Raw genomic sequence first — 16956 nt, 5'->3', positions numbered from 1 at the left:
AACCTGATTAGAGTGGAGGAAGTAGCCGAAGATGAAGCTGCGAAGGGAGGCAGGGGTGAGATATCCAGATAAGAGCTGTTGTGCCATGTTGAGGAGTCTGAGAGGCATTGGACATGTTTGGAATCTTTAAAGGCCTAAAGTAGGGGAGTGTCCAGAGCAGTTTCCCCAGTTGAAAGACGGGTTTGTTACAGATGTGTGGAGGGGCTAGGAAAGCTGTTTGAAGTAGCATTTCCAGGTGGAATGGTAGTGCTCAGCCCTGGCTGCAATGCTGAAGCCATCTGGAGAACTTTCAACAGTCTGATGCCCAGGTTCACTCCCAGTCAGTTTTATCAGCAGCTCTGGGGGTGGGACTGAGGCCTTGGTATTTTTTATTGAGTCCCAGATAATTCCATTACACAGGCACCATGGTGAATCACTGAGTTAGAGGGTATATGTAATTCGAATCAGATTTAATAAAGTTGCAAATTAAACAAGTGCTAGCAGCATAAAGGAACCAGAGTAAGAAGATAACAAGTAGGATACAGTGGTCAGTTGAATGAGGTGGGGTTGATTATTTCTGGATTGGGTCACTGGGATGATTTTGATCGTATTACCAAGACTCAGTCATATATATACCAAGACTGAGGACATGAAGGCGAAGCAGGTTTGTGTATTAGACCTTGCTGAGTGGGCGTGAAAAAGATAAGGAATTTTATTTTATTTATTTTATTTATTTTTTTATTTTTTAAATTTTTTTTAACGTTTATTTATTTTTGAGAGAGAGACAGAGCATGAACAGGGGAGGGGCAGAGAGAGAGGGAGATACAGAATCTGAAACAGGCTCCAGGCTCTGAGCTGTCAGCACAGAGCCCGACACGGGGCTCGAACTCACGGATGGTGAGATCATGACCTGAGCCGAAGTCGGACGCCTAACCGACCAAGCCACCCAGGCGCCCCAAAGAATTTTATTTTTAAATGTGGGTATTGAGGGAAAATGATAGAGGATCAGAGAAAGAAACTGAAGGGGAGAAGCCAATGCTGCAGTCGAAAACTCAGGAGACAGAGTAAATAATTGATGAGTGAGACCCCTGAGAAGACAGGACATGCAGAGACATTAAAGTAATTTGAGAATTTCCACTCAGAAAGAAGTAAAAATATGTGAGGGTGCAGATAGGTTCACAGGTCCAGGAAGAGAAGCTATAATATAGCCTGATGGCCTGGTTTCCTTAATTGTCATTTTTTTCCCCCAGAGTTTCAATATTGAACCTTTTTCAGATACTTTCTTGGGTGATCTCTTTTGTTATATTAGGTTACTAAGAAAAACATTGATAAACTGAAGTTTGTCCAGAGGAGTTCATAATTGATACAGTTCAGAAAATTATAGGTTAGTTTTTCATCTCAGGAGTAGCACTTGGCTGCCTTAATTTGAAATTCAAAGAGGGGCGCCTGGGTGGCTCAGTCTGTTAAGCATCTGACTTCGGCTCCAATCATGATCTCTCCATCTGTGAGTTTGAGTCCCACTTTGGGCTCTGTGCTGATAGCTCAGAGTCTGGAGCCTGCTTTGGATTCTGTGTCTCCTTCTGTCTCTGGCCCAACCCTGCTCATGCTCCGTCTCTCTTTCTCAAAAATAAACATACATTAAAAAAAATTTTTTTTATTTAAAGTGTTGAAATCACTTGAAAACACTGTACACATCCCATAGTTTCCGATATCACTAACTAGGTAGCATCATATTTTTTTTTCTCTAGTATAAAACCTCAAAAAACTACGGTCTCATTTTGAAAACATGTTAATTTTTAGTATAACTATTTTCTATTTTACTATACATATAAATAAATTCTAATGGATATTTTACTTCATATTCTACTTCATACTTCTTTTTATTCTATGATACCTAATAAAGACCTAACTGGATTTCTCAACTGTGATATAAACTGTGATTTGCATTATGTATTGCATTATGTTTTTTCCTCAAAAAACCCACTAAAAGTCTAACTGTCAGGCAGACTGAACTATTTATTTTGTAGTTTTCCTATTCAGCAGAAGTAATCATATTCACTACAAGAAAGCAATCATTAGTATGGCTTTTCAGTAAGGCTTCTTATATATAACTTAAATTATTAAGATAATTATAATTACTAAAGCAAAACTGGGGTTAGGAGCATGAATGTATAGATAGAAGGTGGCCTTGATATTGCAGACATTAACCTCATATTTGGTATCATTTCAGGTAACATTTCATTTGTTGCGTTTCCAGTTTCCAGCACCAACTCACCAACAAAGATTTTACCAAAAACCTTAGGACCAATAAATGTGAATGTTGGACCCCAAATGGTAAGAAAATCATCAAATCTTAGAATTGGAAATTTTGCGTGGGCAAGACTAATTTAAAATTAAAGTTTAAAATTTAAAGCTGTAGGTAAAAAATTCCCGTTCATTTCTTAACTCAGTCACTTATTGAAAAAATTTTGTTTTCATCTGAATATAACTGGTTAAATCTTGAGAAAAAGAAAGCCACTGTGCTCTTCAGTGTTTAATTTTCATGTATTTGAATATGTGATTTCTGGATGTGTAATATAAAGGTTTTTTTGCTCCCTGTGTGAGGATTCTCTTGTTTTTAAATTGTTTGATTACATTGGTTCAAATCTGTTATGTTTTATGTTCTCTTTTTTCTTATAAAATAACTTTTATTGCCCTAAACTGCGTACTCTCCTATAAATTGAATATGACCCAGCAGTTCATCTATATTGAGAGCAATTAATCTTTGGCAGTAGAAATAATGAATGAAAAATGAAAAATATTTAACTGTTTCTCTGAAGGTATTCCATTAATTATTTAATTATGCTAGAGCTTGAACTATACAGCACTTTTTAGAAAGCTTTATTTATAAACAAAGTTGCATGCAATTTCTCTAAAAACTACTTACTGTAATGGTCTCACCCACCTTTAGCAAAAGTATGTAAACACTTGAATAGTAAACCTTCATTGTCAGCTCTTGCGTATGTTCTCATCTATAGAGCAATAAGGATATACATTTTGCCCATAATACTCACTATTGTGGACTCTGTTGAGTGCAACATTATTCAGGCAAAAATATATTTTAACATACTTAGTGACTTCAGCAAATCTTTGAGATTTTAAGACATTCTAGAAATGACATTTTTCTTGATCACTTGAGGACTGTTAATTATCTAAAAAATTCAAGCCAAAGATCTTACACAATTTACTCTAAGTATGTGAAGAATGTAATCTAGCTCCAAACCACATGGAGACTTAAGCTCAGGTAAGTGTCCCCATTTGAAGGTAGTTCAGGGTATGTTTCAGACATTACTGAGCTTTTGCTTCTCACCAGCCCCTGCAGTGGGTGCAAATGAGATAAGGCACCTGACTTTAAAGTCTGTATTTTGAAAGGCTTTTATATAAACACGAAAATTAAATAAACATGCCCAAACTCTTACGAGTTTCATCCTTACAGTACTCCTCTGTTTTGAGAAACTGTTTCCTGTCAGTATTTTAGTGATACTGCTACGGCTCAAATTTGAATTCCTCTTTGGGTGACAGTTTTTCTTTCCATTGTCCATTTGAACTAATGTGTATGGAAGTAATTTTATACTTCAGTTTTGATGATGATAGGTGGTCTTACTCCATTACTACAAACCTGAGAGTCAGCAAAACAAAGGTCAGAAGAAGGGAAGGAGATTGGGGCTCTTTAAGCCAGGCCTTAATTTGTCTCCTTAATTCTGAGGTGCTTTTTACAGTTCTGAGTTCTTAGACAGGAATGAGAGCTTTCTTTTTGACCTCCTAATTGTTGTAGAATCCCACTTAGTGTCATTTCTCTCTTCTGTTGCTTGTCTCTTCCGAATATTGTCCCTTCACCCTCAATCTCTCATCTATGATTAAAAAGCATTTTTTTAAGTTGAAAAATTCTTGACTAAAACCTCACCCATTTGCTTCTTACAGTTGTCTTTCTTCACTTGCCCTTTAAATTTCACATGTCTCCTTGCAAGCCAAGTCTTAATGGTAGATAGAAATTTCAAATAGCCCCAAAAAGAGAGTAGTTTTCTGTGTTAATAGAAACTAGTTTAGCAATAACTGTGTTAGTTTGGGATACTTGCCCTCTACTTAAAGGTATCCTGTTTTATATATATATATATGTATATATATATATATATATACACACACACACACACACACACACACACACATACAGCGTATGTATGATAATCTCATAACTGTATTTTAACATGGTTAAAAAGTACATGTTTCTTGGGGAGCCTGGGTGGCTCAGTCAGTTAAGCATACGACTTTGGCTCAGGTCATGATCTCACAGTTCGTGGGTTCGAGCCCCGCATCAGGCTCTGTGCTGACCGCTCAGAGCGTGGAGCCTGTTTCAGATTCTGTGTCTTCTTCTCTCTGGCCCCTCCCCCACTTGTGCTCTGTCTCTCTCTCAAAAATGAATAAACATTAAAAAAAAAATTTTTAAGTACATGTTTCTTATAGTGAAAACTAAAGTTTTGTGAAATAATGAAATCCTTTATTATAATCCTTTATAATTATATAGATTTTTTTCCCTTCAGAATACAGATATTCCCTTAGTTTTTCTTTCTTTTTTTAAATTGAAGTATCATTGACACACAATATTACATTAATTTCAGGTGTACAATGTAGTGATTGGACAAGTCCATACTTTATGCTGTTCCCACCAGTGTAGCTACAGTACAAGGCTACTACAGTCTCTTGGCTCTTACTGTAGATGGCAGTAGTACGTAAGATATATTGATTAAAGGCAGAAAATCTTCAGAATGAGGTTCAGTTGCTGTATGATTTTCATAACCCATCTGTAATCTATTGTCAAAAAAACCACATAATTACACTTAAATTAAGGATGTCTTTGGGCATGGGGAGAGGTGGGCACTTAAATTTAAAATAAGTGTTCATTTTCCTTATTAGATCAACAGAATATAGGAAGTAATTACCTCTAATTTCAACTTGGGATTTCATAATTATGGTTCAGTTTTAATAAAGCATATCTGGACCATCACCTATGTAATTTTCCTGGGTTCAGTGGTTGATCAAGTTCTGTTGACTTTTCTTTGATTTTGTTTCTTAAGTTTCACTGTCATTGTCCTAATTTAGGAACTCATTGCATCTCACACGAACTTCTAAATTGTCATTTTAGTTCAAGTCCATCATTCCTCCAATTTGTTCATTCAGGAAATGTTTACTAAGGATTTCTATTATTAAGGACACACCAGGCACTGTGCTGAGAGAAAGGAATAGAGTATTGTTAATCACTCTCAGATCAGCAAAGAATATCAGCTGACAGTTTAACATTGAGGAAGAAAAGAATAAGCCACAACATACCCTTCTCAGTAATGATAACTAGTTTTTTTCTATGTCCTATTTTCCTTCATCCTCTCTTCATCTTTACTTTTCTACAAAGCCCTTTAAATCGGGTAAACTGAGCCTGTAGGCTACCGATAACAGATATAGAAAAAGAATTTAGTAATAATACTGCACAGGGGCCCCTGGGTGGCTCAGTCAGTTGAACATCCAACTCTTGATTTCAGCTCAGGTCATGATCCCAGAGTTGTGGGATCAAGCCCTGCATCAGGTTCCATGCTGAGCGTAGAGTCTTCTTAAAAGTCTAAGCTCCTGGGTGGCTCAATTGGTTAAGCGTCTGACTTCGGCTCAGGTCATGATCTTGCAGTTCGTGAGTTCAAGCCCCACGTTGGGTTCTGTGTTGACAGCTCAGAGCCTGGAGCCTGCTTCGGATTCCCTCTCTCTCTGCCCCTCCCATGCTCGAGCTCTGTCTCTCTCTCTCAAAAATAAATAAACATTAAAAAAAAAAAAAGATGCTCTTTCTCTCTCTCTCTCTCCCCCCCTCCCTCTGCCCCCTCCCCCCACTTGCACGTTCTCTGAAATAAAAAAAATAATACTGCACAAATTATGCAGTCTATTTCAAGGGTAAATCGGAATGCTTAGATTTGTTTTGTCTCCTGTTCTAGAAATAGAGTAGACAAAGACTCATCAAATACTCAAATTTTCCTTCTTAAGCTTCACACTCAAGGTCGGCATGATATAGGACATTTGAATGTGTGATGTAGTGATTGTTGAGAATGATATCCTTTATATTGTAGAGTATTTCCTTACTGGATTTTATGTAGACGCTTGGCATACCAGTGAATAAAGAAGCTCCTTTATTTTCATTTTAAGAGCTAAGTCTTCGGTTTCAGTTCATTAAGTATTTGCTGTGCCTTTTCTGTGAATATCTCCTAGCAGTGTATGAGGCTCTGCAAACTTTCACTCTACCCTTAAAGATGGTACGCTGAAATGGAGGTGCGGAGGAATGTGTAGAGGGGGTAGGAGGTACAAACACATTGTCCAGTATTCATATTTTTTCATGAGGTAAACTTCTGAATTCCTCATTTAATAGTCCTTGGAATATAGTAGAGAATCAGAATTCCCCAGATACCTATCAGTGTTTCTTGTCTTTTGTTTTTATTTTCTTATCTATAGAATTAACTTACTAAAATTATTTCCTAGACATTTGTATATAGTAATATCTCCCTAGCCCCAAACCCGCAAAATACACACAAACAGAGGTAACTAAAGTTCTTAAATATTTAGCAAATGAATAAATGTTGGCAAGACTTTATTTTTTTTAATAAGTTCTTCTTTTTTTTAATGTTTTTGAGGGAGAGAGAGCGCGTGCATGTGTGAGCAAACGAGGACAGGGGCAGAGAGAGAGAGAGGATCCAAAGCAGGCTCCACACTGACCACAGAGAGCCTGATATAGGGCTCCAGCCCACAAACCGTGAGATCATGACCTGAGTCAGAGTCAGACCCTCAACCGACTGAGCCACCCAGGCACCCTGACGAGACTAAAAACCAAGTCTGCAGGCCTCTGGGTGGCTCAGTTGGTTAAACCCCACACTCTTGATTTCTGCTCAGCTCATGATTTTGTGGTTGATGGGCCTGAGCCTCAGGTCAGCTCTTTGCTAACAGCGCAGAGCCTTCTTGGGATTCTCTCTCTCCCTCTCACTTTGCCTCTCCACTGCTTATGCACCTGCATGTACTCTATCTCAAAAATAAATAAACAAACATTTAAAAACCAAGTCTGAACTGAACTTGAAATGCAAATGGATCCTTCTCTTTGTTCTTTATGGAGCACAGTAGCAACTAACTTAATGACTAGACTTAGACCCAGCTTGCAGAAACAGGTGTCATTTGATCAGGGAGACAAAAATTAATTAATATTTTGACCTACATAAGGCAGTAGAAGTAGAATTATTTCTTTTAAGATCTGTCATTTAAAAATTATGTGTTGCTCACATAGATGCTTTTCTCTCTTAATTGGGACTTAAACAGAACCTTACTATTATGGAAATTTTCAAAAGTATACAAAAATAGAATCTCTTCCCTTAGAAAATCCAAAGATCTGGGGTTGCTCAGGTGGAGGCAGTCCCGTGCCTCTGGGTTGGAATGAAAAAAAAGAAAGAGCATCCCTTTGTGCCCAGCAGCTCATTCTTTGACAGTTACTCACATGGGGCCAATATTGTTTCATTAACATCCCCATTCACTGGAGCATGCCCTTAATTTTTTGACAAAATTACTTTTAAAGATATTACTAAAATACTAAATTGTTTTTTGTATTAATTATTATAAACATTTTTGGAAAGAAACATGGTCTATTTACCAGTGAAGTCTAAGAAGCATTTTGGTAACATATATCAAAGAACTTTTTTTAAATGTCTGTATCCTTAGTTCCATTAGTTACCTTTCTGGAGTCTGTCCTTAGGAAATAGAAATTAAGGCTAAGATCACTGTACAAAAATGTTCATCACAGTATTATTTATACTATTGGATAATTGAATATCCATATGTATCTAACAGTAGGGAACAGTAAATCAAATGTTTTACCATTAAAATGTGTTTGAAGAGGAGCATCTGGGTGGCTCTGTCAGTTGAGTGTTTGACTCTTGATTTCGACTCGGGTTGTGATCACCGGGTCGTGGGATTGAGCCCTGCCTCGGGCTCCAAGCTGAGTGTGGAGCCTGTTTAGAATTCTCTCTCTCTCTCTCTCTCTCTCTCTCTCTCTCTCTCTCTCTCTGTGTGTGTCTCTCTCTCTGTCTCTCTCTCTCTCTCTCTCCCCAACTCAGGCTCTCCCTCACGCTCCCTCTCAAATTAAAAAAAAATTAGTAACAAATAAAATGTCTTCAAAGAATATTTAATGACATGAGGAAATGCTCTTGAAAAAGAAGATAAAATTGCGTCTGTATAATAATCCAAATTGTGGGGAGCCTGGGTGGCTCAGTTAAGCTTCTAACTTCAGCTCAGATCAGGATCTCCTGGTTTGTGAGTTCAGGCCCCACATGGGGCTCTCTGCTGTCAACGCAGAGCCCCTTCAGATCCTCTGTCTCCCTCTCTTTCTGCCCCTCCCCCACTCTCCCATGTGCACATACATGCTCTCTCTCAAAAATAAAAAACATTTAAAACATGGGGCACCTGGGTGGCTCAGTCAGTTAAGCGTCCAACTTCAGTTCAGGTCATGATCCTGCAGTCCATGAGTTGGAGCCTGCTTCAGATTCTGTCTCCCTCTCTCTCTGCCCTTCTCCCACTCACACTCTGTCTGTGTCTCAAAAATGAATAAATGTTAAAAAAATTTTTAAATAAATATAATAATAACAAGCTAAATTGCATAATGCCTTTGTATATATTTGGACATGAAGATCCAATTTACTGTTGCCCTAGTTTGAATACATCAAGTTCAACTGCAGTTAGGTTCTGTAATTTCAAAGAAAGCTTCTTGCTTTTCTGATTTTTAAAACATTGTTAGTTACCAACTTAATCCTTCCATATTGCTGTTCACTTGCTGAAACCTGAAACCATATCACTATTCAAGATACTTGTGCTTTAAGATCCTAGAATATAAGCAAATCAAAGTGTATGATTTAGATGATTGATATTAAGTACATTTTAGGCAGTGAGATTTCCTCCTTATATGTAGCTTAGCAGTCAACATGATTTTCTACATGTATGCTTTTCTTTATAATTAAGAATATTATTTTCTGTGTCCTAACTTTATAGATTATAAGCACACCACAGAGACTAACCAGTTCAGGAAGTGTTCTGATTGGGAGTCCATATACCCCTGCACCAGCAATGGTTACTCAGACACACATAGCAGAAGCTACTGGCTGGGTCCCAGGGTAAGACTGTTGTTGCAAGTTACCATTTTTAAAACTTTTTTTAAGCTATGATCTTTTGCTCTCACTCTCTTGTCTTCTGTTCTTGTTTCATGTTAGTCTAGTCCTTAAAAACTAATGTGTGGCCTTTAAAATCACCTGTTTTATTTCACTTTATATCTCAGATATGAAGCAATCATTTTTAAATACAATATGGAGCAATCATTTTTAAATACAATAATTTGTACCTGTGTCTTCTGACTTTTTCACCTCTCAAAAAGTACTGTTTTTATGATTATCACATTTAGCTGCTTTGGAGATGCACGAACTATATTGTTTTAATAAACATAAGAAAAGAGTTACATATTAAGTGTTGGCTATCCTCCGAATTTCCTGTAACTTTTTATTTCCTTCAAAACCAGAAAAGGAACTAGGGAAAAGAAGCCAAATACATTAAAATTTTTATTGAGTTTTTTCTTGATCCTTTTAAAACACTGGACAGTTAAATCAATATCCCTTGCGTTATTCATTTACCACTTTTAGTATTAAACTTTTACATGTTTCATCTCTGCCTGTAGATACCCTTACCCAGCCTTTCTCTGCTCCTTATCATTTTACCATTTAATCGTCCTGTAAAAGAAAAAAATCTTAAGATAAAGGACTCAAAACTTCATTTTGTCACTTTAGAAGTTATTTTCATGGTGACATACTGTACTCGTAGTTCTGTTTGACTTACAATTGTGAGTTAGCAGACAGTAAATTTTGGTTGTGTAAGAGCTTTCTTGTTCCCAGGATGTTAAATAATCCTGGCAAAGTGTTTTAAGCCATATACATGTTCATGTGTACACACATATAAACACACATTAGAGACAGAATAGTTTCATATGAATACATCCTTTTCCACTATGAAATGAGATGAAACACCATCACCTGTAATCCCATGGCCTCTATTCAGTCCTTAATACACGAGGACCTAGAAGTTACCTTGGATTTCTGCACAGCCTTGAGAGATTATAACATGAAAGCCACGCCTGTGCCAGTCGTGTTGGCCTGCTTTGGAGATGGCCAGGGTTTGGGTATTTTCAGCCCAGCTGTGTTTCATATTAGGGGTGGAATGATTGCTCTGTTGTTCTGGAATGAGTCATACTTTCTGTGCCTTTCTAAGTCTGCAACATTTCTTCCCATATTCCTCGAGCTCATTTCAGCCTACAGTATTATATTGTGGTCTTTTTGATCCTGTGATAAATTTTATTATGTTGTGATCTCTTACTCTTATGATAAAATTATAGTTTTTATTTTATGGACATATCTTTCATGTTTGTTAGGTTTTGTGTTTGGATATATTTGCTGTGAAACTGGACAAGTTACAGTAAATTATTCATAAAATAAAGTTGTGTTTAAATACCTGTTCTTTTTATGCTATCTTTTTTTTTCTTTTTAGTGATAGAAAACGAGCTAGAGAATTTATAGATTCTGATTTTTCAGAAAGGTGAGTATAAGCGTTAAGTGTTTTGTTTGAGAGATGCTACTGTGTAGAGAGGAGTTTGATGTCTGGACGATTCTAGTTTAATTAGAGATGTTTTTCTTCACAGGACTTAATTGAGTTTCTGCCATTATTTTATACCTCAGTGAGTGTTGTATTTCATTTGTCATTACATAAATTCATTATATTTACATAGGTTCAAAAGAAATCATCCTGTTAGTAGATTGGCTGTTGGTAGTGTATTATTTAGCCCTCTCCCTCCTTTTGGAGGATGAAGTGTCCTACCAAAGTGAATATTCGACGTTACCTCAACATGCCCAGATTTTTTAAAAAGAAGTTTTATTGAACACATTTAAAGATTGTAGTAAAGTCTCACTTCTTTCTTAACTAATAAGTCGAGTACAGTATAACATTTCCTTAGACTATTAGGACAGTGTTTCTCAGTGTGCATCAGAATCACCTGTGGAGGGGCGCCTGGGTGGCTCAGTCGGTTAAGCGTCCGACTTCAGCTCAGGTCACGATCTCGCGGTCCGTGAGTTCGAGCCCCGCGTCGGGCTCTGGGCTGATGGCTCAGAGCCTGGAGCCTGCTTCCAATTCTGTGTCTCCCTCTCTCTCTGCCCCTCCCCCGTTCATGCTCTGTCTCTCTTTGTCTCAAAAATAAATAAAACGTTAAAAAAAAATTAAAAAAAAAAAGAATCACCTGTGGAGTATTGAACGCAGTATGAATGTCTACCAAGTCAGAAACTCCAGGAATAAAAACGATCATGTAGGGTCATTAAAGTTCAATATGCCATGCAAGCCACTACATGAGGTACCATATTAATGTTGTGCTGGTTTTTTTTTTTTAAGTTTATTTATTTTTGAGAGAGAGAGAGAGAACACAAGGCAGGGAAGGGCAGAGAGAGAGGGAGAGAGAGAATCCCAAGCAGGCTCTGCACTGTAAGCACAGAGCCCAGTGTGGGGCTCGATCTCACTAACCCTGAGATCATGACCTGAGCCAAAATCAAGAGTTGAATGCTTAACCAACTGAGCCACCCAGGTGGCTCTATATAAGAGCCACCAGGGGCTCTATAGTGCCCCAGTGTGGCACTATATTAAAATAAGACCTGTTGTCTTCGAGGCAGGAATTCTGTAAGGTTGTTACTTACTGTCTTAAATAAAACTTCCCCAGCTATGCTTTCTAAATTTGATTTTTGATTTTTGATTCTAAGATCTTTTAACTCCTTTTTCCAGTGGTGTTTTAATCTCTGTTCTTTTGTTAGGTCATTTGCTCTCAGAGTAATAAATAGTTTTCTGTCTTATCTCTTTTCTAGTTTGCCACCTCTGATTTGCTGTGCCCTGAGAAACTAGGTAGCCAAATGCGTTAACATTCAGTCTAAAATAAAAATGAGAAGACTCTGAGTGAGGACCTTGAGGCGATATATATTTTTTAAAATGTGTGTTTTCTTGCATTGGGACTGGCTGTACTTCTGTTCCTTTGTGGCATTTGTTGCTTGCTTCTTGGTTCTTAATTGTTTTGAACAGATAAAATCATGTCTGAGGAACTGCTATATCATATAGAAATATGTGGGGAAATATATTCTTTTCTTCCTAATAGAAATTCCTCTTTCTAGCTCCTGCTGGTCTTTGTGTTTATCCCTGGAAAGGGCAGCAGTACAAGTTCTTATGATGTATTCAGCAATGCATAAGGCCTTAAAATAGTACTTTTCATTTGTTATGATTGGTGGCCCTTATGTACTGCCAACAATATAAAAAACATGATTCTATTTACACTCCTTCATAAGAGAGACCTCTAAAGATCACATATAAAAGTGCCAGATTGAGTTTGTTGGTATAAACACTGATTCAACTTTTCCTTTTTGCATGATTTAATGACCTTTTTTTCTAGTGATTTTTATTCTTTTTATTTTTTAATGTAACTTTTCTACAATGAATCCCACCCCCACCCCCACAATCAAGTCACGAAGATTACTGCATGTGATTTTTTTAATGTTTATTTATTTATATTTATAGAGAGGGAGAAAGAGAGAATGCAAGCAAGGGAGGGGCAGAGAGAGAGGAGAGAAAGAATTGCAAGCAGGCTCCATGCTGTCTGTGCAGAGCCCATCAAGGGCTTCATCAGGAACCATGAGATCATGACCTGAGCTGAAATCAAGAGTCAGACACTTAACTGACTGAGCCACCCAGGCACCCCTATTGTTTTTCTTACAGATGTTTATTTTCCTCCAAATGCATTGTGTTCTTCTGTAACGCTGTGAAACATCTTTGTTTCCCTTCTCCCAGAGTTGAGGTTCAAAAAGCCAGCTCTCAACCATAGACTAGTCTTTATCTCTTCAATGTTTTGTATGTTGATTTAGTATTATATCTGTAAGTATTTGTATTTGTTTTCTTCAGGGATTTATACATCAGTATATAGAGATACGTTCAATGTTTTTATCCTCATCTTACCACTTGACAGTGCAACTTTAAGTATGTCTTACACAACTGTTCCTTTGTCAAGGTCATTTGTGAGAGCAAGTCAGTTTCTGAAGAAATCTTGTTTGGTAGGTAAAGGATCCTTTGAGGGATTCTCATTAGTTTTTTCCCTGTATTCTGATCCACTGGACTTCTTTTCAGAGAGCTCGTAGAAGAAGCTGTGAAAATCCCCTTTCTGTTCTTGTCTGGGGGTTTAATCCTGAAAGATGTTTGTTCACTCTCTCTTTCTTCCTTTGGACAGAATCTGATGGTGTCTTCTACATGCATCTCTTCCAGATCTAATTTTCCATTTGGACCTCTGCTGAGGGATTCAGAAGGTCCTGGGTGCCCCACAGGCGGCAATGGCAGCTTGTGGGTGTTTTTCTTTGTTCTTCTCTTAAATGAAGATTTGGCACTCTAGTATTGTATTCTTCCTGTAGGCTCATTTAATCTCAATATCTTTTTGTTGGTGGAAAAGTTAGAATTCCACTTATTTTTAATAAACTAATAATTTATAATTAACTAATGTAAACTGTAATAAGCTAATAGTAATCAAAATCAGTATAGTTAATATGTGTACAGCTTCAATGATGTTTATGAAATTGTTCATTTAGCAAACATTTTTAATATCTACTAACTTATTTTCTAAGCATTGGAGAGAATAATAAACAAGACAGGTAAGTCTGCCCTTAGAGAGCTTATATGGGGGGGGGGAGTATAATAAGCAAATAAGATTTTTTTTTTTTTATTAAAAATTTTGTTTAATGTTTATTTTTGAGAGAGACAGCATGTGAGCAGGGCAGGTGTAGAGAGAAAGAGAGAGACACAGAATCTGAAGCAGGCTCTAGGCTCTGAGCTGTCAGCACAGAGCCCGACGTGGGGTCAGACTCACAACCGTGAGATCATAACCTGAGCCAAAGTCAGATGCTTAACCAACTGAGCCACCCAGGCACCCCAGATTATTTTTAGATTATGGTAAGTGGTATACAAAAAAAATGAGAAAAGTGATTGTGGCTACCTTGGAGAAAGCCTCACAAGGGAGGTGATATTTGAATGCAAAGGAGTCAGGCTGCTAAATAGATTAGGTGAGGTGGGGGAGACAGGAATTCTGGGCAGAGGGAGTGGCAAATGTAAAGCTCCCAACTGAGGAACTAGGTTGATGTTTTTGGGGAAGCACAATGGCCTGGAGATAGTTTGAAAAGCAGAGTGATATGACATGAGGGTGGGGAGGTAGGCAGGGTTCAAATCATGATGAAAGACCTTTGTAGGTCCTGGTAGGGAGTTTGGTTTCTGTTCTAAGGAGGATTTTCAGCAGGGAAATGGCATGATTTAAGTCACTGGCTACTGAGGGGTAGATGGATTCTAAGGAAACAAGGACAAAAGCAGGAAAATCAGAAGACTATTGCAGAGGACAGTGGCCTGACAGTGGAGATGGGAAAAAAAATGGATAAATAATAGACATAGAACCAACAAAATTTATTGATAGATTAAAGGAAGGAAGAGGAGAAATAAAGGATAGCTTTGGTTGTTTTGCATAAATAGCTAGGTGAATATTGATGCCATTTACATTTAGTGTATTTAGGAGTAGGTTTGGGAAGAATTTTGTTTTAGACATAATGAAGTTCAATAAGTTTATTAGTTATCTAAGTGATGATATCATTAGTATATAAGTAGTATCATTAGCACATAAGTGGTCACAAGCCTAAATGATATAACCCAAGGAGGGAGAGAATGAAGATCCATAAGGAATAAATATTTATTTCCCATTTCACACCTCCTCTTCCACCCATACCCAACACAATGGATACATACTTCCAGGAAAGTAAAGAGTTTTTTCTAAATTGTTTTACTAAATTACCACATGAAATTATTTTGCTGATTTACGTATTCTTGTTGGCTCATTTAAGTGGGAAATGAAGTTTTTATTACTTTTGTAAATAAAAATAAATTATTATTGGGAAAATATAAAAATACAGTGGTTATAGGTTCTAGTTAAGCACCTGGAAAGATAATATTCTTTGTGTATAATTCATCTGAATACTTCAAATGAAGTTATAAAAGTTAACATGCATTTCAAACTATACCATATTAGTAGTTTTATTTTCTATTTATTTTCCTTTTTTTTTCTCAATTTGGCTTTATTTGGTAAAGAACAGTTCCTACTGGTTTCTTTATTAGATTAATAAACTAATAGAGATCATAGTGTTTATACCCTGTACCATATTTTGGTGTTATTTGGAAAGAGGGTCCTGGTGTTCCAAATAGCTCGATTCTGAGAAAACTTAAGTAAAGTAAACTCTAAGATTCAGATAGTGAGTTGGGCACCTGGGTGGCTCAGTTGGTTAAATGTCAGACTCTTTTTTTTTTTTTTTTAATTTTTTTTTAAGGTTTATTTATTTTTGAGGGAAACAGAGCGCAAGCAGGGGAGGGGCAGAGAGAAAGGGAGTCACAGAATCTGATGCAGGCCCCAGGCTCTGAGCTATTAGCACAGAGCCTGATGCAGAGCTCAAACCCATGAACCATGAGATCATGACCTGAGCTGAAGTTGGATGTTCAACCAGCTGAGCCACCCAAGCACCCGAATCGGACTCTTGATCTCAGCTTAGGTCTCGATCTCAGGGTTGAGAGTTCAAGCCTTGCGTTGAGCCCTGCACTGGGTGTGAAGCCTACTTAAAAAAAAAAAAAAAAAAAAAATAGTGAGCTTCCAATTTAAGATGATAGACTGAACATCATGTTTATACCCCAAATCCTAAAATCCTATTGAAATTTTCATGTAAAAAATAATAAAAGGAAGTATATCTCTAAAAGTGCTATAAAAAGTGGTAAAGATATAGATTTTCCAATTAGATGAAAGCCAGTGTGATTACAATAAAGGACAAGTGGTAGTAGAGAAATTCACATCCCAAAATATGCATTGGAGAAGTCAGAATTGGAAATGGAAACCATTCTTCCCTATACTGACTGAAATGGAGAGGCTCTAGGCTTAGAGGTAACAAGTATAAAAAGCAAGAATAGGGCACCTGGGTGGCTCAGTCAGTTGATCATCTGACTTTGGCTTGGGTCATGATCTCACGATTCCTGGGTTCTGGCCCACATCGGGCTCTGTGCTGGCAGTGCAGAGCCTGCTTTGTATTCTGTGTCTCCCTCTCTCTCTGCCCCTCCCCTACTCACACTTGTCTCTTTCAAAAATAAACATTAAAAAAAAATTTTTTTTTAATTTTAAAAAAGCGAGAATGAATTAGTGAGGGAGGTAATGAGGGCACTGAAATGAAGATTATCCCAGGAGCACCTAGCAAGTTGAAGCTTGCCAATCTTCCAAATCCCTTTGTACCTCCCATTTCATCTCCATACACATAGATATTACACCAAAGACATTTCTTCCCCAGGGCTGAAACTTAACAGAATTGATATCAAGGAAATAGGACTCTTTGCCTTGGTTAAGCTTGTAATTGACTTCTTTCATTTAGCATATTTTCTTTTTTTTTTTTTAATGTTTATTTATTTTTGAGAGAGACAGAAAGCATGAGCAGAAGATGGGCAGAGAGAGGGAGGCACAAAATCTGAAGCAGGCTCCAGGCTCTGAGCTGTCAGCACAGAGACTGACATGGGGCTTGAGCCCACGAATTGTAAGATCATGACCTGAGCTGAAGTCCGATGCTTAACCGACTGAGCCACCCAGGCTCCCCTTATTTAGCATATTTTCAAGATTCATCCATGTTGTGGCATATATTAGTATGTTACTCCTTTTTATTCCATGGTGTGGATATACCACATTTTGTGTATTTGTTCATTAAAGTTGGATATTTGAGTCATTTCTGCTTTTTGGCTATTATGAATGATGCTGCTTTGAAC

General features: G+C 37.4%; 1 protein-coding gene across 9 annotated transcripts in view; it reads left to right on the top strand.

Annotated features, from left to right (window-relative positions):
* TFDP2 (transcription factor Dp-2) overlaps positions 1-16956 on the top strand; it is a 179159-nt gene that overhangs the window by 122728 nt on the left and 39475 nt on the right. For 8 of the 9 annotated variants that reach the window (XM_030329191.1, XM_030329190.1, XM_030329197.1 and 5 more), the window contains 3 exons: positions 2210-2313; positions 9070-9191; positions 10609-10656. In XM_030329191.1, coding sequence (XP_030185051.1) covers positions 2210-2313; positions 9070-9191; positions 10609-10656 — 274 coding nt within the window. The remainder of the gene's footprint in view (positions 1-2209; positions 2314-9069; positions 9192-10608; positions 10657-16956) is intronic. The other variant, XM_030329193.1, reaches the window with a different exon arrangement.

Source organism: Lynx canadensis, chromosome C2 (assembly GCF_007474595.2).
Source record: "Lynx canadensis isolate LIC74 chromosome C2, mLynCan4.pri.v2, whole genome shotgun sequence".
NCBI lineage: Eukaryota > Metazoa > Chordata > Mammalia > Carnivora > Felidae > Lynx > Lynx canadensis.
This window is presented reverse-complemented; position numbering and strand designations above follow the sequence as displayed.